This window comes from Lithobates pipiens, unplaced genomic scaffold (genome assembly GCF_037356315.1).
Source record: "Lithobates pipiens isolate NorthernLeopardFrog02 unplaced genomic scaffold, aLitPip1_a1.2 Scaffold_16, whole genome shotgun sequence".
NCBI classification, from domain to species: domain Eukaryota; kingdom Metazoa; phylum Chordata; class Amphibia; order Anura; family Ranidae; genus Lithobates; species Lithobates pipiens.
Genome location: NW_027507748.1, coordinates 149,049,536 through 149,066,785, shown reverse-complemented (window position 1 = coordinate 149,066,785; position 17,250 = coordinate 149,049,536). Strand labels below are relative to the sequence as shown.

Here is a 17,250-nt window from a genome sequence, read left to right as displayed (position 1 = left end):
CACTAACAGGCCAGGTTTTATGTATTACCTAGGTGAGATGCAGACTAGAATACGGCAATCACTGAGCAGCAAATGTCACCTGTGATGTATTTCAGTTATCCTACAAACCTGGCCTGTTAGTGGGCCCTAAGGACAGGGTTGATGACCACTGCCCTAGACACTTGTCCAGGCATAATCAGGCCACCTAATTGTGTGAAAACTTCATTAAGTGAATTAGTTGTAGACAGCATGATGCAATAAAAAGCAGGATAAAAAAACTGGAGTATGGCTGTTTAATTTGTGTTGATAACAAGGTTATTATAGATATCTGGTGTTCCTGATTTAGTCTTCAGTTTCAACTACAAACAATCCCCTGTGACAAAGGGGGACTTGTTACGAACTTCTTGCCTTCAAACTTTGGGGTTTCATGTCCAGCGGTGGTACTTCTAGAGATTTGGCATAAAAAAAAGGCCAGCACTCTATGTAGGCTCTAACTCTTACTGCAAACCCCAATTGACAGTGTATGTTCTGTGGCACGCAGGTCCTCTCACTTTGACCTAGAGGACCAGCATCCAGTCCAAACAATGATTGCTTGTTGGCAGTAAAATAGCTATACCTTACATAGAGTGCTGCTCTCTCTTCAACCTGAGATTCTAAAGCTACATTCAGATGGCCGGATATGTACAGCCAGAGGCAAACTCTCAGGATTCTTTACTCTGTACAATTCAATGGCAGGCACCACTGCTGTTGGCATGTAACTGCTCTTCAGAGCAATTACATGCAATTACCAACCCTGGACCCAGCCAGTGTGCATCCAGGGTTGGAGTTTTGGCCGCACACTAACTGGCTACAGGTAATCATCCAGTTTATATGCAGCCATAACAAAGGGTGCTACTGCGGGTGGCCTTTCACCTCTGCATGCAGCAAACTAGCTGTACATAGTCAACTGTCTGAATTTGGCTTAATTCTCACTCTATCCAAAAGACAAAATAAGCATTGGCTGGAGTCGGGCTTTACCCTTTTAGAACCTGTGTATTTAGTAGGCATGTTACAGGAGTGAGTGGCCATTGGCCTCTGTGGTTTGCTGATGAGTTGAATATTTGCCTGATATGTAGGCCTGGTGAATGTTCCAGAGGAGCCAATAGAAGAAGAGGAGGAGGAAGAGGATATGGATGAGGATGACCGTGTAGTGGTGGAATACAGAGATGAACTGCAAGCCTTTAAAAGAGAAAGGGAGGGGGCACGGCGCTCTGCAGCCAGCACTTCAGACTCTGATGAAATGGACTATGACTTAGAGCTGAAAATGATTTCTACACCCTCTCCGAAAAAAAGCATGAAGATGACCATGTATGCTGATGAGGTAGAGTCACAGCTGAAGACCATCAGGTAAGCTGCTCCATGGAAAGTTCCATTCAGTGCTTGATGGATACATACTAATCTTCTATAGAACCTGTTGCATAATAACTCTGAACCAAGCACTTGCCTGTAAAGAAGAAACAGAATCTTTTACATCTCCTTTCTCGCTCTGATCCTGAGAAATCGTCTCAGTCCTCAGGGAAACCAATACTTCCGGCACTGTCGATCTTTGGTCCCATGCAGCTTAATCTGATTCTCCCTGCTAAGGTTTACGTCGCTGCAGGTTACCAGTGAAATGCGGGGACCGGGGACTTCAACACTGACGAAAGAATACATTTTTTTCTATCTCCTCTACCTCAGTTAAAATCAGGGCCACCATCAGGGGGTACAGGCATTACACATGTAATGGGCCAGAGTGTCTCAGTTGTGTGGTCATACAACACTGTACCCAAACAAAATTATCTTTTTTTTTTTTTTTTTTTTTTTACCATTTTGTTCCCACAAATAGCTTTCTTTTGGTGTTATTTGATCACCTCTGAGATTTTTATCTTCAGGAGGCTGCTCTGATAATCAGCACAGACCCCCCCCCCCCCCCCCAGACTGACACACCGCAACAACGATCACTGCAATGCGCTCCCCCGGGGGCACGCAGTAGCTTGATATCCTGAAAGACATCATATGATGTCTGGTCAGGATATTGAAACCACTTTGCCGCTGTCATTTTGCTATATGGCAGGCAGCAAGTGGTTAAAGATGGTGTCATCCTGTAAAGGAAAGGCTAACTTTCTTTCCCCACCCCCTTTCCCTTCTTTCCTCCAGACAGTACATAGCACCTGTAGTCTCTCCTGATATGTTTTACCCCCCAGATCTTTTACCATTTTTGTTGCCAGCGTCTGAACTCAGTTTATCTGTGCACTTATTTTATGGTTCTATGTGTACTACGCATAATTTCATGGTATTGTTGGAGATGCGATTATTTTCCCACTACGCCGGCAAAACTTTTGTTTAACATTTATTTTTTCCTTCTAAAACCTGAAAACTTAAACAGATAGGAAAATATTTTTTTTTCATACGTAATGGGACACAGAGTTAGGCTAATATTCTTTACCTGCTGGGATATACTTCATCTCCAGGTGAATGGACACTTGTAGACCAAAGGTCTTTAGACAGGAAGTGATCCCCTACATAACCCCTCCCATACAGGAAGTAAAGTTTTTACCAGTGTCTGCAAGGTGGTTGGCACAATTGTTTGAGCTCCAGGTCTCTAGTCCCACAAACGGTTCTTAAATTAATCAAGGGATTGACCAATCGTATCCATTTGATGCAGGCTTTATATGCATAGATAAATGGTACCCGAGCCTCGAAAAGGACTCAAGATCCAGTGAGGTTTTTCCTGTATTGCGGCCTTTGGGCGCTGGACCCTGCGAAGTGGAATTCTGGAGACCACAGTGCCAGGGCATTCCTGCAGGGTGCTGTACAGGTCCAAGGGAGTGGTCCCCAAACATGAAAAGGGTACCCAGTCCTTGAAGGTCCTCAAGTGACAGGAACCCGCCATGAAGATTGGGCTCTCAAAGCTGCCCTGTGCCTGAACGGTTAAGTGAAACCCCTTTATTATTATTATTATTATTATTATTATTGTGGGGTTTCCCAGTGATTGTAACAATCAGCCAAGTTAGCTAGAGGCTGGGCACCTGTGTGCGGTGACCGTACGGGGGACTTTTGGGCTAGCTGTGGGTGTTTGAAAAGTGTACCTTTTTTGCTTGTCTGGCTATTTTTTTTTTTGTTTACCTGTATGACGGTGCGCCATTTGGCGTTGGTTTGCCATGGCTCACGTGCGTTCACAAGGGCTCGGCAGTTTGGCAGTTATGGCACATGCGCCGTATCCTTTATCTCTGAAGATATTTGCCAGCACACCATGGAACGACACAAATGGCGTCCAAACGGGTGATTTATTGCATGATCACAACACAAGGATAGTGCAACGTTTTGGAGCTGTGCAAGGCCCCTTTGTCAGGCATGTGTACATGCGCAAAACATTCCAGCGCACAGCCAGCTTATTTAGGCCGTGTATGCCAAGCATGCGGTGCTTCCAGAGGGCAGCTGTGGGACACGGAGCAGGCTCTGAACCAGGCACTTGCAACGGTTCATTTCTCCTTACCCAGGTCACGTGAGTCACCAGGTGTTGCTTGGCAGGCTAAAGGTGCTTAGCAAGCTTGTTGCATAGGGGCTTGGTGAGCCCTATTAAAAGGTCTCCCTTCTGAGGTTTAATACTACACCCCAGTACTCCTTTTCTTAATCGTATATCACGGGACACAGAGCCATACTAGTTACAATGTGGGTTATCGGCTACCTTCAGGTGATGGACACTGGCACACCCCAAGACAGGAAGTTCACTCCCTATATATAACCCTCCCACTACTGGGAGTACCTCAGTTTTTTTTGCCAGTGTCTAAGGTGCTGGTCACGAGTAAAGATGGGCTGTGCCTGAGCTCCACTGGAGCAAGCCTTGCTGGGGCTAGCTATGCAGTCAGATCTATTCAAAGTGTTTTTCAGGCCAAATTGAATGGTACCCAGGCCTCGTGGCAGAAGAAACAACACTTCTTTTTAGAGAGTTGGACCCCGGGATACAAAGCTTTGGTGTTTTCAGCCATAACGTTTTTACTGGCAGGGTGCTTTACGGGTCCAGGAGTGTGGGTTCCCCAAAGGGGCCCCAGTTCATGGGGGTGTCAGACCCATTCTAGATCTCAAATATGTAAACTGGGTTTTGAATATCCACTCTTTTTGCATGGAGTCAATCCGATCAGTAGTCTCCATTCTACAAGGTGGAGAACTTCTAGTGTTAATCGACATCAAGGTTGCATACCTCCCATGTACCTATTTTTCTCGCTCACTAGAAAGATCTACGTTTCGAGATAAAAAAATCTTCATTTTTAGTTTGTAGCTCTGCCCTTTGGTCTAGCTACTGCACCTCAAGTATTTACAAAAGGTCCTGGCCCCTCCTCTAGCAAGATTAAGAGCTCAAGATTAGAGGTCGACCGATATGGGTTTTTCTCTGGCCGATGCCGATATTTAGAAATCATGGCGGCCGATAGCCGATATATGATGCCGATTTTTTTTTTTTTTGGGCCGATATGTTAGGCCGATTTTTATTTTATTTATTTTTTTCCTTTTTTATTATTTTTTTATTTTTTTTTAATCCCCCTTGATCTAACACACCTTTCCCACTGGGGTGTTTTTCAGGCGCTTTTGGGCTAAAAATAGCGCCTGTAAAGTGCCTGCAAAATGGCTCCCCTGCAGTCTGTGTGAAAGACAGAGTGCTTTCACACTGAGGCGATGCGCTGGCAGGATCTTAAAAAAAAAAAAAAAAAGTCCTGCAAGCAGCACGTTTGGAGTGGTGTATACCGCTCCTCCACCACTCCTGCCTTTTGATATGAATGGGCACCACTGCCGAAGCGCATGCAATGCGATTTGGCAGCAGTGCTTCATGGGCGCATTTAACCTCTTCCTTGGCCGCTAGCTGGGTTATATGTGCCCCACTAGCAGCCAAATAGCACCGCTAAAATTATGTTATAAAGCGCCGCTAAAACTTGCGTTTTACCATCAACGCCTGCCCGCTCCAGTGTGAAAGCAGCCTTCATAAGTGATACAGAAAATTTCTTACATTTAAACATTTATTAAACAAAACAAACCTCCAATCAGTTTACTTGTATGTATGATTTAGATTAAAAAAAAAAAAAAATGGGCTAACTTTACTGTTTTTATTTTTTAAATAGTGTATTTTTTTCCCAAAAAAATGCATTTGAAAGACCTCTGTGCAAATGCCGTGTGACAAAAAATATTGCAACAACCAATATTTTATTCCCTAGGATCTCTGCTAAAAAAATATATATAATATTTGGGGGGGTCTAAGTGATTTTCTGGCAGAAAATACAGGATTTTTACTTGTAAGCAACAAGTGTCAGAAAAGATTTAGTCTTTAAATGGTTAAACTGAGAACTTCTACACACAGAGATGACTTCATTCATTGAAGTGTAAACATTGTATCATTTTGTTCTTTTCTTGGCAGCCTGCCCAGAGAGGAGGAAGACGTTTCTAGGCCACTTACACTGGCTTCTATGACATAAGTCATTTCAAAGTCCTGCTGTAGTTCTAAATCTGCTTTTTATCAGCACAATCAGCCGATGCAGATTATTTAAAAAACGGCAAATATCGGCCGATATATCGGTCGACCTCAAGATATAACAATTCTAGCTTACTTAGATGATCTGCTCTTGATAGACCAGTCGGTAGCCCACTTAGACCAGAGTATGGTCACCACAGTCAGCTACCTGGAATACCTAGGTTGGATTTTCAACCTAGAAAAATCTTCCTTAAAACCATCAAGGAGATTGGAATACTTGGGTCTGATCATAGATACAGATCAGAAGCGGGTCTTCTTGCCCCAGGCAAAGATCAGTGCCATAAGGGAACTGATTCAGGTGGTCAAGGCAAAGAATCCTTCTATTCGACTTTACATGAGATTGTTGCGATCCTAGTATCCTATCAGCTTGGAACAAGAAGGTCCAAGCTCTAGACTTCCCAATGTGTTTGTCTCCAAAGGTGCACCAGAGCCTCAGTTAGTGGTTGATAACCAAGAATCTGCAGAAAGGAAAATCCTTCCTACCAGTTACCTGGAAGGTGGTAACAGATGCCAGCCTTTCAGGTTGGGGAGCAGTCCCGGAAGAAGCGACTGTCCAAGGGAAATGGTCCAGATCAGAAACGACTTTGCCCATCAATATTCTAGAGATTTGGGCAGCACACCTGGCCCTGAGGGCCTGGACGTTCAGGCTACAGAATTGTCCTGTCAGGATCCAATCCGACAGTGCCACAGCAGTGGCCTATATCAATCACCAAGGGGGCACAAGAAGTCATGTGGCCCAGAGAGAGGTGAATCATATCCTAACTTGGGCAGAAAACAATATACCTTGCCTATCGGCAGTCTTCATTCCAGGAATAGAGAATTGGCAGGCAGACTACTTGAGTTGCCAGCAGTTGTTCCCAGGAGAATGGTCTCTTGACCCCGATATCTTTCTGACCATGTCAAAAATGGGGAATTCCGGACATGGATCTGTTTGCGTCCAGGTTCAGCAAAAAGATTGACAACTTTTGTATCAAGAACAAAAGATCTGCTGGCATGCGGAACAGATGCCTTGGTATTCCAGTGGAATCAGTTTTCACTGATTTATGCATTCCCTCCTGTTCTGCTGCTTCCACAACTTCTTTGCAGGATCAAGAAGGAAGGGAAGTCAGTGATTCTTCTGGCCTGGGAGATCTTGGTATGCAGAGATTGTAAAGATGGCTGTAGGGGTCCCATGGACCCTACCGCCACATCAGACCTTCTCTCGCAAGGTCCCGTATTCCATCCTACCTTACAAACGCTAAATTTAATGGTTTGGTTATTGAGACCCACATTCTGAAGAAGCGTGGGCTGGCAGGTTCATTGGTGTCTACCTTGGTTAATGCAAGGAAGCCAGCCTCCAAAGTCCTATATTAGAGTCTGGAAGGCGTATGTCTCCTGGTGTGAATCCAGGGGTCGGCACCCCAGGAAATATGTCATAGGTAGCATCCTTGACTTTCTACAGATGGGGTTAGTAATGAAGCTGTCCTTGATTACTATCAAAGGCCAAGTTTCGGTCTTATCTGTATTATTTCCACGACTTTATTCAGGGGTAACGCGGCTTAATCCTCTGGGTCACCTCTAAACCCTTGGGACTTGAGTTTAGTTCTGTCGGCATTATAGAAACAGCCTTTTGAGCCTATACGACATATTCCCTTGGTCCTCTTGACAAGGAAACAATTTTTTCTGGTAGCCATATCTTCTGCAAGGGAATCGGAGTTGGCTGCGCTTTCTTCTAAAGAGCCATATTAAATTATTCACAAGGATAGGGTTGTATTGCGTCCTCATCCTATGTTCTGCCTTCATTTTTCCCAGAACCCTATTCTGTGGAAGAAAAGTCACTACATTCTCTTGATGTCGCTGTCAGTCTACTTGAGGGCTGACAGTCTACTTGAAGGCGACCTTTTCAAATTAAAGCGCACTCCACCAGGGATGTTGGTGCTTCCTGGGCAGTGCATCACTGAGCCTCCATGGCTCAAATCTGCAAGGCCGCAACTTAGAATCTGGTAAATGTATGGGCAGAAGACCAAGTAGATGTAAAAGGTCATGAGGATATCGCCTTTGGGCGCAGTGTGCTGCAAGCAGCAGTATAAGTCCTCTGGTCTCATGGTGCCCTACTTTTGTTGTCTCCCTCCCTTCAGTTGCCATTGCTCTGGGACATCCCACATATTAACTACTATGGCTCTGTGTCCCGTGATGTATGATTAAGAAAATAGGATTTTTAAAACCGCTTACCTGTAAAAATCCTTTTTTTTTCATGTACATCACGGGATACAGGTCCCTCCCTTCTTTCTTCATTCAATACACGTGTATTGCTTTGCTACAAAAAACTTAGGTACTCCCGGTAGTGGGCGGGGTTATATAGGGAGTGAACTTCCTGTCTTAGGGTGTGCCAGTGTCCATCACCTGAAGGTGGCCTATAACCCACATGTCTGTGTCCCGTGATCTACTTATAAAAATCCTATTTTTGGTGGCTAATAAATGTCTTTAAAAAAGAGGAGCGGGACTAACACTACAGGGAAGGGCACACCTTTGTCATCAGTAGTTCCTGATGAACCTAGTTGTATCCGTAGTGTTGTATCCCCTGAAGGACCATAGGCTTCTGGGCAATCTGAACCATTGTGTCTATCTGGTATTGTGCCTAAGTCAACGCTGCTGCTTCACCCTTTATCACGAAGGATGAACTGTCCTCAGCCGTGTTAGAGCACAGGATTGCTGGCATGATTGCCTCCATCCCGCAGGGTGGCAAGAAGTGTGCAAGATCCCCCTCCCCAGAGCCTCCTAGTCTGGAGCAGGAATGGGTTGAGGACGGGAAGAGCTTAAAGCTCAGAATTCTCTCGATGGCCTGGTGGATGAGTCTGCTTTCCGAGCAATCTGGACAAGAAGATATCCAGTTGGTGTCTGCCTTTCATTCAGAGACTTTTGATCCTTACTCTTCAGGTCACACAGGCTTTCCCCTTACACACTCTGTTGGAAAAGGCGGTGTATGCTGATTGGGAATATCCTGACAGGATTTTTTTTCATCCTAAGAGGTTTTTCCCTTTTTTTTTTTTTCAAATGTTTTTATTCAGTAAATGCAGCACATAACAATATTGCAAAGGACAATTACTGTGTACAAACTCCTCTTAACGAGGTATAGTCTCGTATATCAATACATTCGAGTGTAAAGCATCAGCATAATCTTATTTGGCATTTAAACGATACTGAACAGCCAAACTGGAAACAGATAACAGATACACTTGTGAGACTAAGCTGGTAAGATTAATTAACTGATAGCCGCCCCACAATAGGGCATGTATATGTATCATGAGACTGGTAAACTGTGTTGTGAATCGGATCAGGATTATATCTAGTCCGAATTTAGGTAGAGGACAGGTAGTTCACATCCCCCTACTCTCACCCCTACAGGGCTCAGAGTAGAGGGAATGTTGGAGCCTAACAACAAGCATAGAAGAGCCCTGTTGTTAACATATGTCCCCACGGAACAGGTTTTCCCTTTTTATATCCCATGGATGAAAAGTTTAAGTGGAGCATGCCAGCTGTAGATGCAGCAGTCTCAAGCCATGTGTGTATCTACCGGACAAGTCAAGTTCTTGTTGAAGGAAGAAAGACCCTGTTGACAAGAAATTGTAGCTATTATTAAAGGCTTCCTTTTCTTTGGCCAGTTCAGCTAGCTGTTGCAGCAATTGGTATCTGCCAGTCCAAAAAGGAGCAGGTCAGACTGCCTGACAGGCCTAACCAGGAGGATGATCTGCCTGAAAATAAGGCAGATATTCCTTGAGCGCTGTGTTTTGCTGTTGACGCTTTAAAGGATTCAATACAGCAGGTTTCTCGTTTGGCTCTCTTGTCTGTACAAATGTGTAGACTTTTGTGGCTTAAGGACCTTTTAGTCGACTAAATACGACTAAAACAATTGCAGAAGACTAAAATGGGGCTAAAACTAAATTGAAATTTGCTGCCAAAAGTAACACTGGGTCCGACATAGACCTCAGGTTTACACAGGCATTCCCTGAAATTGTGGCAAAATGGAGTGATTTTAAAGTTGCAGTAGTGTGAAAGGGCCTAACTGAAAGCTGAACTCCAGTGAGGCAGCTCCCATATTTAAGGGTTATCTGCTCATTTCTGTCTAGGGGATTTGGAAAATATTTACTTGATTTACTCCTGCCAACACTCTCTGCTAGATTGGTCCCTGCAGCCTCTTCTCCCCCATGCTCCATTGGTCTAAGGTCCTCTGACTTGATCAAGGATGCTGAGAGACAGTCAACTGCTAGAGCATAGGGGAACATCACCTTCAAGAGGAGCAGGGGATTGAGTAAGTAAAGGTGCTTTTGCTGTCCCTTAGACCAATTTTTCTCAACTCCAGTCCTCAAGTACCCCAAACAGGTCATGTTTTCAGGCTGTCCGTTATTTTGCACAAGTGATTAGATCAGTTTCACTGATAATTTACCACAGCCATTTCATCTGAGGGAAATCCTGAAAACATGACCTGTTGGTGGTACTTGGCAACTGAAGTTGAGAAACATTGCCCTAGACTAAATATGCAGGTAGGTGCTCCTGTAGTGTGGGCAAAGTGTAAGGGAGAGTTTTTATGTTTCCTGGAGTTTAGCTATACTACTTATATCACTATAGTGCAGTCTGGCCAGCAGGTGTCACTGTTGCACTTGATGGCTGAAGTGAATTTGATTTTATTCCAAGTATGAGTATAAAGTCTTTAGGCAATGCTTCCTGGGAAACATATTTATTTTTATTTTTTATTTATTTCAGCTACTTATATACGCTATCATTTTACGCAGCGATTTACATATACATTGTACATTCACATCAGTCCCTACTAGAGCTGCAACTAACGATTAATTTGTCTGTCGACTAATCTATCGATTATTTTTTCGATTAGTCAACGACTATCCGATTATTTTTATTTTATTTTTTATGAATCTAGTGTGTTCTTTTTGTGATTAGATAATAATCCTTTGGATAACTTTACAAAAAAATGATACGTACAACTTCTAAATATAATATTTCAACTTTTATTAAATTTTTTCCAAAAAGTACTTCAATGTGGTAAAGTTTTTACAGTATAAAAAAGTGCCAAAAATAAAATGTAAACAACACTTTAGCATCAGGCACGAATAATGGTTATGCCATTAATTCAGAGCCTGAAGCATTAAAAAAAATGCCATATAAAAATGCTACAAAAGCACTGCTGCTCTGCTGCTCATGCTCAACACTGTGTAGTGTGTACAAAACACATGAAAGACATATTATACCAAAATAAAGTGCCCAAAAATAAAAAGGTAATGCTTTAGGGCATGAGGCATGAAAATTCCATATAAATTCTGCCTAACACTTTGCAAAAGATGCATTCTGAAGGCATTGTGTGTTACATTACTACTCAACCACACATAATGCCTTCAGAATGCATCTTTTGCAAAGTGTTAGGCAGAATTTATATGGCATTATGCCTCTTGACCTAAAGTGTTATTGTTTAACACCACAAAAATGCTGGTCAACATACAATAACACTATGTATTGTAATCATCTTTGAATTAAATACATAGTGTTATTGTAGAGAGTGCTGATTGAGCAGTATTTGTGTCGTGTTACTTTAATTCTAATGCAAAACATACCTGAGGAGGTAACATAGTTTTCAAGAAGGAGGCGGAGCCATATCCACAAAAGCACTGCTGCTCGTGTCTGAACTGCTGCTCAACACTGTGTTTGCAAAAAAAACACAAGTGGCAAAAAATACAAGGTAACGCTTTAGGGCATGAGGCATGAAAATGCCATATAAATTCTGCCTAACACTTTGCAAAAGATGCATTCAGAAGGCATTGTGCAACAATGTGTGGTACTAACTAACCTTACTACTCAACCGCACATAATGCCTTCAGATCAGAATGCATATTTTGCAAAGTGTTAGGCAGAATTTATATGGTATTATGCCTCTTGACCAAAAGTGTTGTTGTTTAACACCACAAAAATGCTGGTCAACATACAATAACACTATGTAATTGTAATTATTGATGATTGAATACATAGTGTTATTGTAGAGTCAGAGTGCTGATTGAGCAGTATTTTTGTGGTGTGTTACTTTAATTGTAATGTAAAACATACCTGAGGAGGTAACATAGTTTTCAAGAAGGAGCCATATCCAACAAAAGCACTGCTGCTCTGAGTCTGAAGTCTGAACTGCTGCTCAACACTGTGCAAAAACACAAGTTCCCAAAAATAAAACGTAACGCTTTAGGGCATGAGGCATGAAAATGCCATATAAATTCTGCCTAACACTTTGCAAAAGATGAATTCAGAAGGCATTGTGCTGGGTAACCTTACCTTACTACTCCTCAACCACACATGCCTTCAGAATGCATCTTTTGCAAAGTGTTAGGCAGAATTTATATGGCATTATGCCTCTTGACTTAGTGTTGTTTAACACCACAAAAATGCTGGTCAACATACAATAACACTATGTAATTGTAATCATTGATGATTGAATATATAGTGTTATTGTAGAGTCAGAGTGCTGATTGAGCAGTATTTTTGTGGTGTGTTACTTTAAAGCGGGAGTCCACCGGGACTCCGCGTTTTTTTTTTTTTTTTTTTTAAGCCAGCAGCTACAAATACTGCAGCTGCTGACTTTTAAAATAGTGACACTTACCTGTCCAGCGCGCCCGCGATGTCGGCACCCGAAGCCGATCTCTAGATCGACACTCGAGTGCTGCCGCCGCCATCTTGGGTATGGGAATCAGGAAATGGAGCCTTTCGGCTTCATTTCCCGGTTCCCTACTGCGCATGCGCGAGCCGCGCTGCGCAATGAGGATGGTCCCCGCTGCCTCTGGGATCTGTGTGTTTCCCAGCAGGCAGCGGGGCACTTGCGGGAAGGGGCGGGCACTTGCGGAAAGGGGCGTAAGTTACGCCCCTTTCCGCAGAGAGCTATCCCGGAAGTGGGTGCAGTTACCTGGATTATCCAGGTAACTGCACCCCCCTCCCCCCTGAAAGGTGCCGATTGTGGCACCGGAGGGGGGGAGGGTTCCAATGAGCGGAAGGTCCACTTTAGGGTGGACCTCCGCTTTAATTGTAATGTAAAACATACCTGAGGAGGTAATAGTTTTCAAGGAAGGAAGCAAGGAGGAACCAAGCCCACCAAAAGCACTGCTCAACACTGTGGCTGTGCAAAAATATGGCCAATACAACACTGAAGGCAGCCATGAGCCATCTCAACATAAATACACTAATACAGCCCAACAAGAACACAACACAGTCATGACAAGTGCAAAAGGTTGGGGGCCTGTGTTACTTCCTCCATTACAATGCTATATTTTAGCATTGCAATGGAGGAAGGTTAGCATATCAACATGCTCTGATGTTAGGCTTGCTCTTTTTTTAGTCACAATGTTGCCAGCAACTGAGAAAAGCCTTTCAGATGGGGTTGATGTTGCAGGCACAGACAAGTAACTCTTTGCCAGCATGGCCAAGATGGGAAACCTCTTTTCATTTTCCTTCCACCATTTCAGCGGATTTTCTTTCTTTAGAATAGCCTGCTCACTGAAATACATGTGTATCTCATTCCGCACAACTTCACTGTGGGTTTCTTTTTTTTTTTTTTTTTTTTTTTATTCTTTATTTTCAAAATTATCAAACATTATCTCTTCTTTACAAAATTCCATCTACATAACAAAATCTTCATTAATTACCCTCTTTATCCCACCCTCTCCCTCCCTCCTCCCTCCCCTCTCTCACTCGATCCTGCCAATATTGAGCCTCACTAACCTTCAAGCAACTTCAGGTAGTTTTCAGTTTTTCTAAATTGCAGCCATTGCCTCCACTTGTTCTGATACCTCTCCTCTAAATGCTCTGACTTGGATATCGTATCTTCAATATTTCTTATCCTTTCCAATCTTACTACCCATTCTTTCATTGTGGGGGGATCCTGAGTTTTCCATCTACGCGGGATCAAGGCTTTAGCAGAGTTCAATAAACAAGGGATCAGGGACTGTCCATACTCTCTCTCTCCCTTTTCTGTATTATGGAATAAGCACACCCATGGATCACACCTAATCCTTTCACCTGTTATGTTAAAGCTTGCTTCTATAATTTTCCCCCAGTATGGTTGTATTTTAGGGCACTCCCACCACAGGTGTGCGAAAGATCCCACCGCCGTACATCCTCTCCAGCATGATAAGGGGTTCTCTTTACTAATCTTATTTCCTTGCTGTGGGGTTATGTACCACCTAGCCAAGAGTTTGTATGACATCTCTCTGGTTTGTGAATCTTTGGCTACCGAGTAAGTACGTCTCATTATCCTATTTCTCTGTTCATCTTTACTTAAGGAACCTATTTCTCTTTCCCACTTCCCCAGGTAATCAGGATATTTATGTTCCACTGTTTCTATCAAGATATTATATATTTTTGATATCCTTTTTTCAAGGCTTTGACGGCTCACTAGTAACTTTTCTAGCGGCCTAAGTTGATCCTTTCCCCTAAGTGGCTGTGGCAAGGACTGGGTGAAATAGTGTAGTTGTGAATATCTCCATTTATCTAGTGTCTTATGTCCCCATTTCCCTATAATTTCTTCATATGTGCATAATCTATCTCCTACCATAACCTCGTGTAAACTAATACTGTCTTTCTTAGCCCACCTACTAAAATATATGTATTCCTCTTTCCCTGGTCTAAAAAATATATTATCCAGCAGCGGAATTAATGGTGCGTTGTGTACCCAGTCATACCTCTTGTTTATTATATCCCAAACCCGAAGTGTGTTTTTTGTCACTCTACTTGTGTTAACCCCTAATTCTCTATATTTTGCTGGAATCCATATTAATTCTCCTACCTTCTTTGTGCTTAAGTTAATTTCTAATTCCACCCAGTCCTTGCCTTTCTCATTATGAATCCAATCCGTAACTCGTGATATCATAATAGCCTCATAATACTTTTTAAAATCAGGTGCTGCCAAACCTCCTCTCTCTTTGCATCTACTCAAAGTATTAAATGCAACCCTCGCTGATTTCCCCCTCCAGATAAATCTTCTGACTATAGTTTTTAATTTATTTAAATATACTTGTGGTAATAAAATAGGGATCATTTGGCATGTGTACGTAAATATTGGTAAGATAAACATCTTCACTGCATTTATTCTCCCCATCCATGAAAGAGCTCTATATTGGATCTTACCAAGGTGTTGCTTAATTTTATTCAAGAGGGGGATGTAGTTAGCCTCAAACAGACCTCCCACTTTTACTGTCAGTTTTATACCCAAATAGCCTAGCTCTTTCAGGCACCATCTGAAAGGCAGTTTAACCTGCAATGCATTCTGTTCAGATACCGCTAAGTTTAGGTTTAGTATCTCCGACTTGGCCATGTTCACCTTGAAGTTAGAGAGTTTCCCAAATTTTAAGAGTTCCTTCATTACCCCCGGGATAGAAATCCTAGGGTTGGACACATATAACAGAAGGTCATCTGCAAAAGCAGCAGTCTTATACTCTCTCCCCTTCACCTTTATTCCCTGGATATCTTGATTTTTTCCTGATCGCTGCCAGGAGGGGTTCTAATATCATTATGAACAGAAGCGGGGAGAGTGGGCATCCCTGTCTTGTCCCGTTGAAAAGTTCAAGGGGGACAGACAGGGACCCATTAATTCTTATTCTGGCCTTGGGGTGGTAGTAGAGGGCTTCTATCCATCCCCTCATCCTTTCTCCTATTCCATAATGCCTCAATGTTTCAAAAAGGAACCCCCAACTGACCCTGTCGAATGCTTTTTCAGCATCAATCGACACGAGTACAGTGGGGGCTCCCTGCCTGATTGCTTCCTGCATTAGAATCATGGTTTTCAAAACATTGTCTTTCCCCTCTCTCCCTTGAATGAATCCCACCTGATCCTTCTGTATCCAATCTGGCACATAGAGCCTCAATCGGTCTGCAATAATTCTGGAGAACAATTTTATATCTGAATTCAAAAGGGAGATTGGTCTATAGCTTTCCACTGCCATAGGGTCTTTAGCCTCCTTCAAGATTAATGCTATATGTGCCAGTAATGTTTCTTCCCTAAATGTACCCCCCCTCCCTACTTCATTAAAATACTCGCACAATTTTGGAGCCAGTTGTTTTTGGAATTTCTTATAATATAAGATGGGGAACCCGTCGGGGCCAGGGCATCCTCCTGCAGCTGTGTTTTTGATTGCTTTCTCCACTTCCTCAATCGAAATTGGGGTTTCTAATGAGTCCATTTCTTCTTGCGTAGCCCTGTGCAGATCTAACCCCCTCAAATAATCCCTTATTTCCTCTCGGGACGCACTCTCCCCGCCATGTCCTATATTATAGAGGGCCCTGTAATATGCGTGAAACGTATCCACTATCTTCTCCGGCAGGTTTTGTACATCCCCTTTCTTGTCTCTCACTTTTGGGATAAAAGTTCTACTCTTCTTTTCCTTCACCCTCCTGGCCAACCATTTACCTGATTTATTTCCCCATAAATATCTTTCCTTATCTAAAATATAATAAGCAGCCTTCCTCTCTTGCTCTAAGCAATCCTCAAGCTCACTCTTTTTCATTATTAGTTCCTGGCTCTCTGGGATCCCCCTTAATCTCCTACTCCGTTCCAGTTTCTGTATTTCCTCATACAACAGCTTCTTCCTTTTTTCCCTCTCCTTCTTTTTCCCCGCTCCAATCCCAATTAATATCCCTCTTATTACTGCTTTGTGTGATTCCCAAAGTATTGATATGGGGATTCCTGGGGTATCATTCAATCGGAAGAATTGTTCCACCTCCTGTTCAATCTTACTTACTAATTCCTTATCTTGTAGCAGTGATTCATTAAGCCTCCAGTTTATCCCCGGTCTACCGACTCCTCCCACCTCCAGTTGGATTTTTACTGGTGCGTGGTCTGAGATCGTTATTGATTTTATTTCGGCTTTCCTCACTGCCGCCAAGAACTGATGTTCTAGGAAAATATAATCAATTCTGGAGAAGGAGCCATGGACCGAGGAGAAACAGGTATAATCCCTGTCTCTTGGATGGAGTGCCCTCCAGGCGTCTTGCAGCTGATATATAGCTAACGCTTTAAGGAACGTTCTCTGTTTATCCTTAGAGTGCCCGCTCCCTCCCTCTATACCGTTTTTCTTAGCATCCATATTCCAGTTGAAATCACCTGCCAAAATCAATTTACCCTCCTTAAAGTCTTCTATTTTTTTTAACACTTTCATTAGAAATTTATCAGAGTTCTTATTCGGAGCATAGACATTTACAATTGTACATTTCATGTTTAACAATATACCTTTTACACACAGGTACCTCCCTTCTGGGTCCACTAGTCGCTCTTTTAGTTCAAATCTCGTTGCTCTACCAAAGCCAATGGCCACCCCTCTAGAATAAGAGGAGGGGGAATCCCCATAGATCCACACAGGGAATTCCACTGAATTTAATCTGATACCTGAAGTGTGTGTTATGTGTGTCTCCTGGAGGCATACTATATTTGCTTCCATATGCTGTAGTCCATCGTTAATCATATATCTTTTCCTTTTTGTATTTAAGCCCCTAACATTATAGGTAACTACATTAATTGCTACCATACTTTACTTCTAAGTAATGATCAATTTCCTTCTTTTTTTACTGCGTCCAGTGAACCCAGGTGGACCTGTTTCTACTACCTCTGTGGCAGGATCGAGTGAGAGCCCATAAACCCCCAAAAAAAAAAAATACCCCCCCCCCCCCCCAAAACCCCACAACCCACCCACATTCCCTTCCTCCCCTATCCCACCTCC

The 17,250-nt window shown here is 42.9% G+C and overlaps 1 protein-coding gene across 1 annotated transcript in view; it reads left to right on the top strand.

Moving 5' to 3' along the window:
• The window catches only part of NCBP3 (nuclear cap binding subunit 3), a 103,306-nt gene that overhangs the window by 65,652 nt on the left and 20,404 nt on the right, over positions 1–17,250 (top strand). Inside the window, 1 exon segment of the mRNA XM_077480599.1 lies at positions 1,095–1,365. Within this exon segment, the coding sequence (XP_077336725.1) occupies positions 1,095–1,365 (271 nt within the window).